Raw genomic sequence first — 12,500 nt, 5'->3', positions numbered from 1 at the left:
TGGGTGGCCTGCTGGTAGTAGCTGTGGAACGACAGCATCAGGTCCTCAGAGGGCTGGAACGCACCTGAAAGAGGACACACAGTCAGACCAACACTGGCCAGCGGGGGTTAATCCTGTGAGGTAGGAGGTCACATGACGCCTGAACAGAGACACCTGGACGTCACCTTCCTCAGGTAAACCCCAGACCACCTGAACGGCAGCACAGAACTTCTCCTCAAGGCTGTGTGTGCGCTCGTCCTGCGCCATTCTGAGTCTGAGTCCTGGTGAGACGGAGTCAGAGTCCTGAAGAGACCGAGTCAGAGTCCTGAAGAGACTGAGTCACAGTCCTGGTGAGACGGAGTCAGAGTCCTGAAGAGACCGAGTCAGAGTCCTGAAGAGACAGAGTCAGAGTCCTGATGAGACGGAGTCAGAGTCTTGACCGAGTCAGTGTCCTGAAGGGACCGAGTCAGAGTCCTGATGAGACGGAGTCAGAGTCCTGAAGAGACAGAGTCAGAGTCCTGAAGAGACCGAGTCAGAGTCCTGAAGAGACGGAGTTAGAGTCCTAATGAGAAGGAGTCAGAGTCCTGAAGAGACAGAGTCAGAGTCCTGATGAGAAGGAGATAGAGTCCTGATGGAGTCAGAGTCCTGATGGAGTCAGAGTCCTGATGGAGTCAGAGCCCTGATGAGACGGAGTCAGAGTCTTGACGGAGTCAGAGTCCTGATGAGACGGAGTCAGAGTCCTGGTGAGACGGAGTCAGAGTCCTGAAGAGACCGAGTCAGAGTCCTGAAGAGACCGAGTCAGAGTCCTGATGAGACGGAGTCAGAGTCTTGATGGAGTCAGAGTCCTGAAGAGACAGAGTCAGAGTCCTGATGAGACGGAGTCAGAGTCTTGACGGAGTCAGAGTCCTGAAGAGACAGAGTCAGAGTCCTGATGAGATGGAGTCAGAGTCCTGATGAGACGGAGTCAGAGTCCTGAAGAGACCGAGTCAGAGTCCTGAAGAGACAGAGTTAGAGTCCTAATGAGAAGGAGTCAGAGTCCTTAAGAGACAGAGTCAGAGTCCTGAAGAGACAGAGTCAGAGTCCTGATGAGAAGGAGACAGAGTCCTGAAGGAGTCAGAGTCCTGATGGAGTCAGAGTCCTGATGGAGACAGAGTCCTGATGGAGTCAGAGCCCTGATGGAGTCAGAGTCCTGATGGAGACAGAGTCCTGATGGAGTCAGAGCCCTGATGGAGTCAGAGTCCTGATGGAGTCAGAGTCCTGATGGAGTCAGAGCCCTGATGAAGTCAGAGTCCTGATGGAGTCAGAGCCCTGATGGAGTCAGAGCGCTGATGGAGTCAGAGTCCTGATGGAGACAGAGTCCTGACGGAGTCAGAGTCCTGATGGAGTCAGAGTCCTGGTGAGACGGAGTCAGATCCTGACGGGAGGGAGTTAAAGTCCTCACGTGTCCAGCACAACGAGCGGACCGGAAGTTGTCGTCCTGTAACTCGTGCCTCTGTCTGTAGAGGGTCGCACGTTGGTCTAATCAGACACGTGGATGTTTCTCCGTCCGGTTGATCCTCCGGTTGATCCTCCGGTTGATCCTCCGGTTGATCCTCCGGTTGATCCTCCGGTTCGCAGCGGCTCCGCTCGCCGGTGAAGCGTTGGGATTAGGGGCACATGGGAAATGTAGTTCTATTGGACAAACCTGCGGCTGGCGACAACAATGAGGCCTTCATATCCCATAACCCCCATCAAATGGGTGTTTAAACCGCAACGACTTGTGGGAAATGTAGTCGTACCGGCATTATTTAAGCTCCATCTGTTGTCCTGATACGTCATCACCCAACAGTAGTGAACAACACACACTCAGGTGTGTGAACCACTTCACTGGCTCTAACGGTTTCTTCCGTTTCGGCGGTTATAACTGATCGATAATAACCCTAGATGTGACGTCAGCAGTGATCTAGAGATAATTAATGATGGTGATCTGATTCTATAGTGTTTAAGTTGACATTGTGTGTGTGTGTGTGTGTGTGTGTGTGTGTGTGTGTTTTGTATAAATTAAAATTAATTCCAATGGCAGAAATTTCCTGCAGTGCGTGTAAATGTGAATCTGTGAACAGATCAATACACACATTGATTTGTTACAAATATTTAACAAATGAAATAAAAAATGAAATATAATTTTGTGTGGAACACATTTATTGTCAAATTTAAAACAGAATTCTATTTTATTGTTCGTTTGAAAAAATCTCGTCCTGACTTTTGTTGCGGACGCAGCGGCTACGTCACCTCAGTGCCCTCCCATTGGTCGAGAGCACGTCTGTCCCCGCCCCTCAGCCAATCAGCGGTCTCGCCGCGGCACGTCGCCGCTGTTGGTCTGCCGCCGTGCGTCCGGTGCCCGCGGCCCGTGAGAGCAGCCTCAGCGGTCGGTGGTCGGTGCCGGTGGGTCGGTCGGTGGGGGATGGCGGAGCTCCAGGTGCTGCTGGGGGAGGAGATCCCCGCGGGGAAGCGCGCGCTGCTGGAGAGCCACCAGAACCTGTCGCGCGTGGCCGAGTACTGCGAGAACAATTATGTGCAGGTAAGCGCGTGCACGGCCTTCTGCTGGGGGGTCGCGCCCGTCGAGGGGACCGGAGCCACGGGGAAACGTACCTCAACCCGCCAGCCGCCGGTGGGGGGACTCGATCCCACTTTGTGCTCGTCGGCCCGGTTTACCGGAGCCGCGTTCACGCGGACCGGCTGTCCGGCCCCGGTGGAGCGGCGGAGGGCGTGTCGCCCCACGGACCGCATTCTGTGGTGGGGGGGGGTCACCCCGTTTTCACGTTAAACCCGGCAGACGCCCCGGGTTCGGGGGCAACGACAGAACCGTTATCACCGGCAGCGGGTCCGTAGCGGAACTCGTTACCGCCTCATGAGCACCGGTGGTGGTGGTGGTGGTGGTGGGGGTGTGGGGGGGGGGTCAGTCCGTGGAATCCTCTGATAGAAAGATGTTTGAACGTTTCTGACCAATCAGAACGTCACTGGATCGAAGCCACTGAATAGTGGCAGGGGCGTGGCTACAGCAGCTCCTCTGGGGCACAGGCCCCCTCGATCAAATCCACTGAGGCACAGGCCCTCGATCAAATCCACTGAGGCACAGGCCCTCGATCAAATCCACTGAGGCACAGGCCCTCGATCAAATCCACTGAGGCACAGGTACCGTATTCAAATCCATTGAGGCACAGGTCTCCTCATTCAAATCCACTGAGGCACAGGCCCCCTCATTCAAATCCACTGAGGCACAGGTACTGTATTCAAATCCACTGAGGCACAGGCCCTCGATCAAATTCACTGAGGCACAGGTCTCCTCATTCAAATCCACCGAGGCACAGGTCTCCTCATTCAAATTACTGAGGCACAGGCCCTCGATCAAATCCACTGAGGCACAGGTCCTCGATCAAATCCACTGAGGCACAGGTCCCAGGTCTCTTAAAAATTTTAATAGCATAAAAACAACAACATACATTTGTGTGTAAATATCAGGTTATTAATGTACCGTGTTCAATAATAAGAATACTACTGCTAATAATAAAAATGATGATAACAATAATAATAAAACTAGTAATAATGATATAATAATAACAACGACAACAATAATAACAGTACTGCTAATAATAATAATAATAATAACAATAATAATAAAACTACTGCTAGTAACGGTATTATAATATCATAATAGCAGCTTCGTCCCACACCACAGCGGTTTGTTTTCTAGTGACGCTGAAGAAAACAAGTCTGATATTATTGTTTTATCAGGGAATTAACACGAGTTCCCGCTAGTATTATAATAATATAATAATACTGGCGTGAATAATAGTTCATTTGTGCTTCAAGATTCATGTCTCCACTACTTCACAGATTTTTAGTAGGTAGTCACGTGATACCGTACGCGCATGCTATTGGCTGACAGCATCCGTGTGTGTGCTGCGTTCAGACTCACAATTCCTCCTGAGACTCTTCTTTAATACTAAGGTGCTGTAAACAGTCTATCAGAGTGTTTTAAAGGTAATCCAGACAGAAGGTGCTTTAATATCAGTTTGGGGGGGGGGTGTTCAGAAACATTTAAAGTGGCCCTATTATGAAAATCACACTTTTCCAGGTCTCTACATATACATAGTGGTCCTCCCTCACCCGACCAACTCCTAGAATCTGGTAAACAAACACTTCCTGCATCAATAGATATGCGCCCTAGCACATCTAGAACCGTCAGCTCCAGGACTGAGGTCTGCTGCTGGTCTGGGTTAGGGTTACACTCTAGAACATCTAGAATCATCAGCTCCAGGACTCAGGTCTGCTTCTGGTCTGGGTTAGGGTTAGGGTTACGCTCTAGAACATATAGAACCGTCAGCTTCATGACTCAGGTCTGCTGCTTGTCTGGGTTAGGGGGTTTAGCTCTAGAACATCTAGAACCATCAGCTTGAGGACACAGGTCTTTTGCTGGTCTGGGTTAGGGTTACGCTCTAGAACATCTAGAACCATCAGCTTGAGGACACAGGTCTTTTGCTGGTCTAGGTTAGACTTGTCAATGACGTCTGTCTCTGTTGCTAGGCGACGGATGGGCTGTGCTGCCCGGTGAAGGTTTGGTGTCACCCTTCATGTCCCGGCAGCCATCCTAACCCTAACCCTTACATCACACGTGTTTCTCAGCTGCTCCATCCAGGCGTCCCCTCAAGACATTCGTAATGGTTGACTCCTCCCAAACTGATCCCACAGCAGCAGTGACATCATCTCCTGTCGGGGGTTCTCCTGCTGGTTTCTCTAACGGGTTCCTCATCCTCTGCTAGGCTCAGGACAAGAAGAAGGCCTTGGAGGAGACCAAGGCCTACACCACCCAGTCTCTTGCCAGCGTGGCCTACCAGATCAACGCCCTGGCCAACAACGTGCTGCAGCTGCTGGACATCCAGGCCTCCCAGCTGCGCCGCATGGAGTCCTCCATCAACCACATCTCCCAGGTAACCCACACCCCAGGCAGACACACCTGAGGGCCGGTGACCTCGCCCCAGTAGAAACTAAGGTCACTGGTATCTGCAGCTACTGGTTTGAGGCTTAGAGGAAGGCTGGGTCAGTAACTAACCCAGGCTGGGGGCCGCGACCACACAATAGTGGGTCAACATGAGGTCACAGCAAGAACCCAGGACCCGTCCCAATGGTGGGAGCTAGCAGGGTTAGTCAGGGTTCATTATGGGTTAGTTAGGGTTAGTCAGGCTTAGTTCTTGGTAAGTTATGCTGACTTATGGTTAGTCAGTGTTAGTTAGGGTTAGTTATTGATGAGTTATGGTTAGTTGGGGTTGGTTAGGGTGAGTTAGTTAGAGTTAGTTAGGGTGAATGATGAGTCAATGTCTTCTGGTCATAATGGGTGGGAAAGACATGATGCCTCAGATGGAGCCCTGAGGGACCCCAAAAGTACCCTAAAAACACTTAGATGTGTTGGTGATGAACTGCTGACACGACACGTTCTTTAAAAAGGTGTTGAGTCACAACATTCAGAGGAACATTGTCTCTCAATAACCCCAACCCAGTAACACTAACCCAATGACCCTAACCCAACAACCCTAACCCAATGACCCTAACCCAACAACCCTAACCCAATGACCCTAACCCAATGACCCTAACCGAACAACCCTAACCCAATGACCCTAACCCAATAACTCTAACCCAATGACCCTAACCCAATGACCCGAACCCAATGACCCGAACCCAATGACCCGAACCCAATGACCCAAACCCAATGACCCAAACCCTAACCCAATGACCCAAACCCAATGACCAGAACCCTAACCCAATGAACCTAACCCAATGACCGTAACCCAATGACCCGAACCCAATGACCGTAACCCAATGACCCTAACCTAATGACCCTAACCCAATGAACGTGACCCTAACTCTAACTTATAGCCCCTAACCCTAACCCAACCACAGGCTTATCGCTCTCAGCTTCAGCGATGCTGACTGAAGCATATGAAACACTCTCTTGCAGACGGTGGACATCCATAAGGAGAAGGTGGCGCGTCGAGAGATCGGCATCCTGACCACAAACAAGAACACCTCACGTACCCACAAGATCATCGCCCCGGGTAGCATGGAGCGTCCTGTGCGCTACATCCGGAAGCCCATCGACTACACCCTGCTGGACGACGTGGGTCATGGGGTCAAAGTAAGGAGCTTCTGTCCAAGCAGCAACGCCACCCCTACCCCTAACCCGTAATCGTAACTCTAATCCCAAACCAGTAACCTCTAACCCTAACTGTAATCTCTAACACCTAACCCTAATGTCTAATCACTAACCTAACCTCAACCCAAACCCCAATCTCTTACTTTAATCCCTAATCCCCAACCCTACTGTTAGGGATTAGGGAGCATCTTTCTAGAGCATCTCGCTCTGAGACTCATTTGGATGGCCCATGTTGCAAGTGAATCATGGATCATTGATCTTTGATCATCGATCATTGATCATGGATCAAAGGGGCACAGATCCTACCCAGGTAGATCAGCAGTGGCTCTGGAGCACCACAGGTGTGACCGTGTTCCTCTGGCGTCTCCATAGTGACGGACTGTCTGTGTGTCCTCCATCATGACAGCTTATTGGCACTGGACTTCCTGTGTCCCGCCCCCCCGCTGCCTTTCCTCTGTTCCAGCCAGAGGAATCCATCCGAGGCCGGATCATGGAAGACAGCCCCCCCCCCCCCCCCCAAAAAGGCCTCTGTGGCATTGAGTCCGGTGGGAGGCTGCCCCCCCTCCCCAAAGGCCTCTGTGGCATTGTGGCATGTGACAGCCACTTGGGTGACCTGAACACCTCCCGCTCTCATTTGTGGGGGGGGTTATGGTTTATTGGCTGCTTTCATTTGTGGGGGGGTTGAAATCGCATCAGGCTCGGGCGCCGCTCTTTATTTCTAGAGCATCTAGAAACTGAAGTGATTCCCTCAGTCACTGACCACACACACACACACACACACACACACACACACACACACACACACACACACACACACACACACACACACACACACACACACACACACACACACACACACACACACACACACAGAGATCCAGAAGAAGTATACTTTATTGATCCCCACAAGGGGAAATCACATGGTCACTCAGGTTAGTTGACAGTATACAGGCCCCTGAACACAGCCTGTCGGGGGGGGGGACAGGGGGGCCTGTCAGCATGCAGTAATACATTCACATCAAACTACACAGATCAGGGAGGCAGAGTGACGGGCAGCGGCTTCGGAACGCACCCCAATTTGAGAAGCTTGTAGGGGGGACGGCGCCTCGCTCTGGGGCTGGGAGGCGAGCTGACACCTCCCACCGTCAGCTCACACTCTGTTGGCATCATGGGGGGAGCGGGACTCCATCCGTCGATGGCGATCTGTCTATGAGACATGTGCTCTACCGCTGAGCCACTGCCGCCACCGCAGAACACAGATCTTTGCTGGTTACCTGTTCAGAACTTCGTTCATTGATAAACGGTTAGATCAGTTTTGCTGATCAATTAATTATTGATCCTTTTCTTATCGGCTGTTTCTTCTGTTTGTGGGCAGAAGTAAAAATAAATTGTTCTGTAGTTGTTTTTCTTTAGAACCTTTAATGAAGGCGACCGTCTGTTAATGCTGTTAACAATAACAACAACAACAACAATAATAACAATAACAACAACAGCAATAATAATAATAACAACAACAATAATGATTATAATAATAATAAAATTAATAATAACAACAATAATAACAACAACAACAATAGCGATGATAATAATAATAATAATTTGGTTTTATTTTAAATTGAACTTGCAGTCAGTTGTTATTTTCAGGGCGTTTTGATTGGTTCTGTCATATGTTTTGGTGTTTGGTTGGCTGTGATTGGCTCAGAGCGTCTGATAACCTGTGAATGAAGAGGTGGGCGTGGTTTCACCTCTAACCCGTTAACCAATCAGCTCGTCTTCTCTGTCTCCCTTCTTGCCTCCTTGCGCTCAGTGGCTGAAGGCGAAGGTAAGACTCCTCCCCTTCCTGTCTTCTGTCCTGGTGCCTGAAGAAGCTCCGCCCAGTCAGGACAGCCAATCAGCTGTTGGAGCTGGCTTAATGTGGGTGTGTCTTAAATCTGCCTCTGCTTGTTTAGCAACACGGGAACAACGCGGCGGGACGAGGAGGAACACTGTCCAGGACCAAACCCCCCACCCAGAAACCCCCCAGCCCCCCCCTGGCCTGCCGGGGCACCCTGGGGTAAGAGACACACTTGTCGCTAGAGGCGCTCAACTTCCTGTTGTCTTTAAGCCCCTCCCCTCTTCCAGGCGTAACACCCCCTACAAGACCCTGGAGCCCGTGAAGCCCCCCGTCGTGCCCAACGACTACATGACGAGCCCCGCCTGCCTGGGGGGCCAGCAGAGCCCCGCCCGCACCGCCTCCCTCAACCAGAGGCCCAGGACACACAGGTAGGCAGCAACGACCCCCCCAGCAGCTCACCTGCAAGACCAAAACCCTCACCCCTAACCCCCCAAACCTCACCCCCAACCCTACACCCAACCCTCACCCCTAACCCCCCAACCCTCACCCCCAACATCCAAACCTCAATCCACACTTTCTGCTTCAGTAGCTTTTCCCCTCCATCCATTATTACCTCCAGCTAACGGCTTAACCAGATCTCTGTTCTGGTCAGCGTGAGTTTAGTTAGTTTAGTGTGGTTAGTATCGTTGTTAGTTTAGTTATTTTAGTTTGATGTAGTTAGTTTAATTGTTGTAATTGAATTTAGTTCATTTGGTTTACGTTAGTCAGTTAGTTTGGTTATTTTAGCTTAGTTTAGTTATTAGTTTAGTTATTAGTTTAGTTATTAGTTTAGTTATTAGTTTAGTTCAGTTGAGTTTAGTTAAGAGGAAAGGAAAAGAAGTTAGTTTCACACTGTGGATGTAGCCCGACCAGCAATGCGGTGCGTTCGCGGCAACTCTGTTGCCATAGCGACGGGACTTTTATGGTGTGGGAGCGATGGTTTGACGGGGTGGTCGGGGGCTGTCACACGCCGTCGTGTTCACTCATCCTGTCACGATGGCCCCCCCCCTCAGCGGCAGCAGCGGCGGCAGCGGCAGCAGGGAGAACAGCGGCGGCAGTGGAGTCGGCATCCCTCTGGCTGTTCCCACTCCCTCCCCCCCAAGCATGGGGCAAGGTGAGTCTTCCTGCTCGTCACAGGCGTCCACGGGATGCTAATCTCGCTAATGTGTTGTGAGTGTCAGCATCTGGCATTCAGTGCTGAGTTCTCATTGGTCCGTCCTGTCTGGAGCGTCAGGGTCAGATCCAGCAGAACGTTTCAGTCCGCTTTAGGAATGTTTCAGTCCGCTCCAGGAACGTTTCAGTCCGCTTTAGGAATGTTTCAGTCCGCTCCAGGAACGTTTCAGTCCGCTTTAGGAACGTTTCAGTCCGCTTTAGGAACGTTTCAGTCCGCTCCAGGAACGTTTCAGTCCGCTTTAGGAACGTTTCAGTCCGCTTTAGGAACGTTTCAGTCCGCTCCAGGAACGTTTCAGTCCGCTTTAGGAACGTTTCAGTCCGCTTTAGGAACGTTTCAGTCCGCTTTAGGAACGTTTCAGTCCGCTCCAGGAACGTTTCAGTCCGCTTTAGGAACGTTTCAGTCCGCTTTAGGAACGTTTCAGTCCGCTCCAGGAACGTTTCAGTCCGCTTCAGGAACGTTTCAGTCCGCTCCAGGAACGTTTCAGTCCGCTTTAGGAACGTTTCAGTCCGCTCCAGGAACGTTTCAGTCCGCTCCAGGAACGTTTCAGTCCGCTCCAGGAACGTTTCAGTCCGCTCCAGGAACATTTCAGTCCGCTTCAGGAACGTTTCAGTCCGCTCCAGGAACACTAACACACGCTTCAGGCTGACACACGCTTCAGGCTGACACACGCTTCAGGCTGACACACGCTTCAGGCTGACACACGCTTCAGGCTGACACACGCTTCAGGCTGACACACGCTTCAGGCTGACACACGCTTCAGGCTGACACACGCTTCAGGCTGACACACGCTTCAGGCTGACACACGCTTCAGGCTGACACACGCTTCAGGCTGACACACGCTTCAGGCTGACACACGCTTCAGGCTGACACACGCTTCAGGCTGACACACGCTTCAGGCTGACACACGCTTCAGGCTGACACACGCTTCAGGCTGACACACGCGGTGATGGTGTAAACCTGGTAGTTACATTTGTGTTCCTGACTTTCCTTTTAAATAAAGTTATTTAATGATCTGTTATCGCTGGGGGTCGTGTGAGGTCACTGAATTTAAATTGAGATGTTTTAAAGTCGGTTGTGGAGCGACTGAGGTGTCTGTGTGTCCCCTGCAGGGGGGGCCTCCCTGGCCTCAGTCCCCCAGGGACCAGGACCGGGGCCCATTCCCATGTCGCAGTTCGGCACCATTTCCCGCCAGATCTCCCGACACAACTCTTCCTCCTCCTCCTCCTCCTCCTCCATGGTGTCGGCCACCGGCACCTACCGCCGCGCACCTTCAGCGTCATCCGGGCCCCACGTCAACGGGGGCCCCGCCCACCAGAACTCAGGTACACTCTACCACCAATAACAGTGTGTTGTTCAAACTGGGGGGTCCAGCTCAGGAGACCGACCCGCAGAGAACAGCAGCTACACCCAGAAACCCAGAAACGCCCGACAGAGCGACGGTCTGTCGCTGGTTTGTCAAGCGTCGCTCTGTCGGGCGTCGCTCTGTCGGGCGTCGCTCTGTCGGGCGTCGCTCTGTCGGGCGTCGCTCTGTCGGGCGTCGCTCTGTCGGGCGTCGCTCTGTCGGGCGTCGCTCTGTCGGGCGTCGCTCTGTCGGGCGTCGCTCTGTCGGGCGTCGCTCTGCGCTGTGGTCCATTTGTGGATTCTTTCTCACAGAGGGAGGGGCTGCGTCATCAGAGTTGACCTGAGGTAGATGTGATTCAGGATCGACAGGTGACCTAATGACCTGTCAGGGCGGGGCTACGGTGTGGCTTCATGAGGGAAGCATCACAGGAGCTTCAGAGACACACCTGGGTGTATGACATCACGTCTGGGAGGGAGGAGCTTGTCTTTGTCAGCTCCTCCTCTCCGCTCCTTTTTAAATCCTGTTTGTCTTTCTCGCCTCCTGCTGCTTGTCTCCGCCTCCTGCTGCTTGTCTCCGCCTCCTGCTGCTTGTCTCCGCCTCCTGCGGCTTGTCTCCGCCTCCTGCTGCCGCTCCAGTGGCTGTGGCTCCTCCTCCTCCTCCAATGGTGCAGCTAACTCCTCAGATCCCTCTGACCGGATTCGTGGCCAGAATGCAGGAGAGCAGTAAGCACACACACACACACACACACACACACACACACACACACACACACACACACACACACACACACACACACACTCAGATAACACACACACACACACACACTGTTCACACACACACACAGACACACACACACACACAGACACACACACACACACACACACACACACACACACACACACACACACACACACACACACACACAGACACACCCAGCTGGGGTAGGTGGAGGTAGATGGGGGTAGATGGAGGTAGATGGGGGTAGGTGGGGGTAGGTGGAGGTAGATGGGGGTAGGTGGAGGTAGGTGGGGGTAGATTGGGGTAGGTGGGGGTAGGTGGAGGTAGGTGGATGTAGATGGGGGTAGGTGGAGGTAGATGGGGGTAGGTGGAGGTAGGTGGGGGTAGATGGGGGTAGGTGGAGGTAGATGAGGGTAGGTGGGGGTAGGTGGGGTAGATGGGGGTAGGTGGAGGTAGGTGGAGGTAGATGAGGGTAGATGGGGGTAGATGGGGGTAGGTGGAGGTAGATGGGGGAAGGTGGGGGTAGGTGGAGGTAGATGAGGGTAGGTGGGGGTAGGTGGGGTAGATGGGGGTAGGTGGAGGTAGGTGGAGGTAGATGGGGGTAGGTGGAGGTAGATGGGGGTAGGTGGAGGTAGGTGGGGGTAGATGGGGGTAGGTGGAGGTAGATGGGGGTAGATGGGGGTAGATGGAGGTAGATGAGGGTAGGTGGGGGTAGGTGGAGGTAGGTGGATGTAGATGGGGTAGGTGGAGGTAGATGAGGGTAGGTGGGGGTAGGTGGAGGTAGGTGGATGTAGATGGGGTAGGTGTAGGTAGATGGGGGTAGGTGGAGGTAGATGGGGGTAGGTGGAGGTAGGTGGGGGTAGATGGGGGTAGGTGGAGGTAGATGAGGGTAGGTGGGGGTAGATGGGGGTAGGTGGAGGTAGATGGGGGTATGGGGGGGTAGGTGGAGGTAGATGGGGGTATGGGGGGGTAGGTGGAGGTAGATGGGGGTAGGTGGGGGTAGGTTGAGGTAGATGGGGTAGGTGGAGGTAGATGGGGGTAGGTGGAGGTAGATGGGGGTAGGTGGAGGTAGATGGGGGTAGGTGGAGGTAGATGGGGGTAGGTGGAGGTAGATGGGGTAGGTGGAGGTAGATGGGGGTAGGTGGACTGACCCCTCCTTTGATGTCTTCTGTCCTCAGTAACAGACAGCCCAGCCCCGCCTCCT

General features: G+C 52.7%; 2 protein-coding genes across 4 annotated transcripts in view; one reads left to right on the top strand and one right to left on the bottom strand.

Annotated features, from left to right (window-relative positions):
- LOC137612432 (acyl-CoA-binding domain-containing protein 5-B-like) overlaps positions 1–1,605 on the bottom strand; it is a 7,948-nt gene extending 6,343 nt beyond the window's left edge. For both annotated transcript variants that reach the window (XM_068340959.1, XM_068340960.1), the window contains exons 1-2: positions 165–1,605; positions 1–64 (exon numbers count right to left, since the gene is read on the bottom strand). The exon at positions 1–64 is cut by the window's left edge and continues 60 nt beyond it. In XM_068340959.1, coding sequence (XP_068197060.1) covers positions 1–64; positions 165–246 — 146 coding nt within the window. In that variant the 5' untranslated portion in view covers positions 247–1,605. The remainder of the gene's footprint in view (positions 65–164) is intronic.
- Positions 1,606–2,170: 565 nt separating this feature from the next.
- Positions 2,171–12,500, top strand: part of LOC137612308 (abl interactor 1-like) — an 11,848-nt gene continuing 1,518 nt past the window's right edge. The window contains exons 1-10 of one of the 2 annotated variants that reach the window (XM_068340777.1): positions 2,171–2,539; positions 4,782–4,949; positions 5,975–6,151; positions 7,977–7,991; positions 8,119–8,222; positions 8,291–8,431; positions 9,056–9,156; positions 10,326–10,538; positions 11,194–11,280; positions 12,475–12,500. The exon at positions 12,475–12,500 is cut by the window's right edge and continues 160 nt beyond it. In XM_068340777.1, coding sequence (XP_068196878.1) covers positions 2,423–2,539; positions 4,782–4,949; positions 5,975–6,151; positions 7,977–7,991; positions 8,119–8,222; positions 8,291–8,431; positions 9,056–9,156; positions 10,326–10,538; positions 11,194–11,280; positions 12,475–12,500 — 1,149 coding nt within the window. In that variant the 5' untranslated portion in view covers positions 2,171–2,422. The remainder of the gene's footprint in view (positions 2,540–4,781; positions 4,950–5,974; positions 6,152–7,976; positions 7,992–8,118; positions 8,223–8,290; positions 8,432–9,055; positions 9,157–10,325; positions 10,539–11,193; positions 11,281–12,474) is intronic. The other variant, XM_068340778.1, reaches the window with a different exon arrangement.

The sequence above is a fragment of the Antennarius striatus genome, chromosome 18 (genome assembly GCF_040054535.1).
Source record: "Antennarius striatus isolate MH-2024 chromosome 18, ASM4005453v1, whole genome shotgun sequence".
Taxonomy (NCBI): domain Eukaryota; kingdom Metazoa; phylum Chordata; class Actinopteri; order Lophiiformes; family Antennariidae; genus Antennarius; species Antennarius striatus.
The sequence above is the reverse complement of the archived record's forward strand: the minus strand, read 5'-3'. Positions and strand labels throughout refer to the sequence as shown.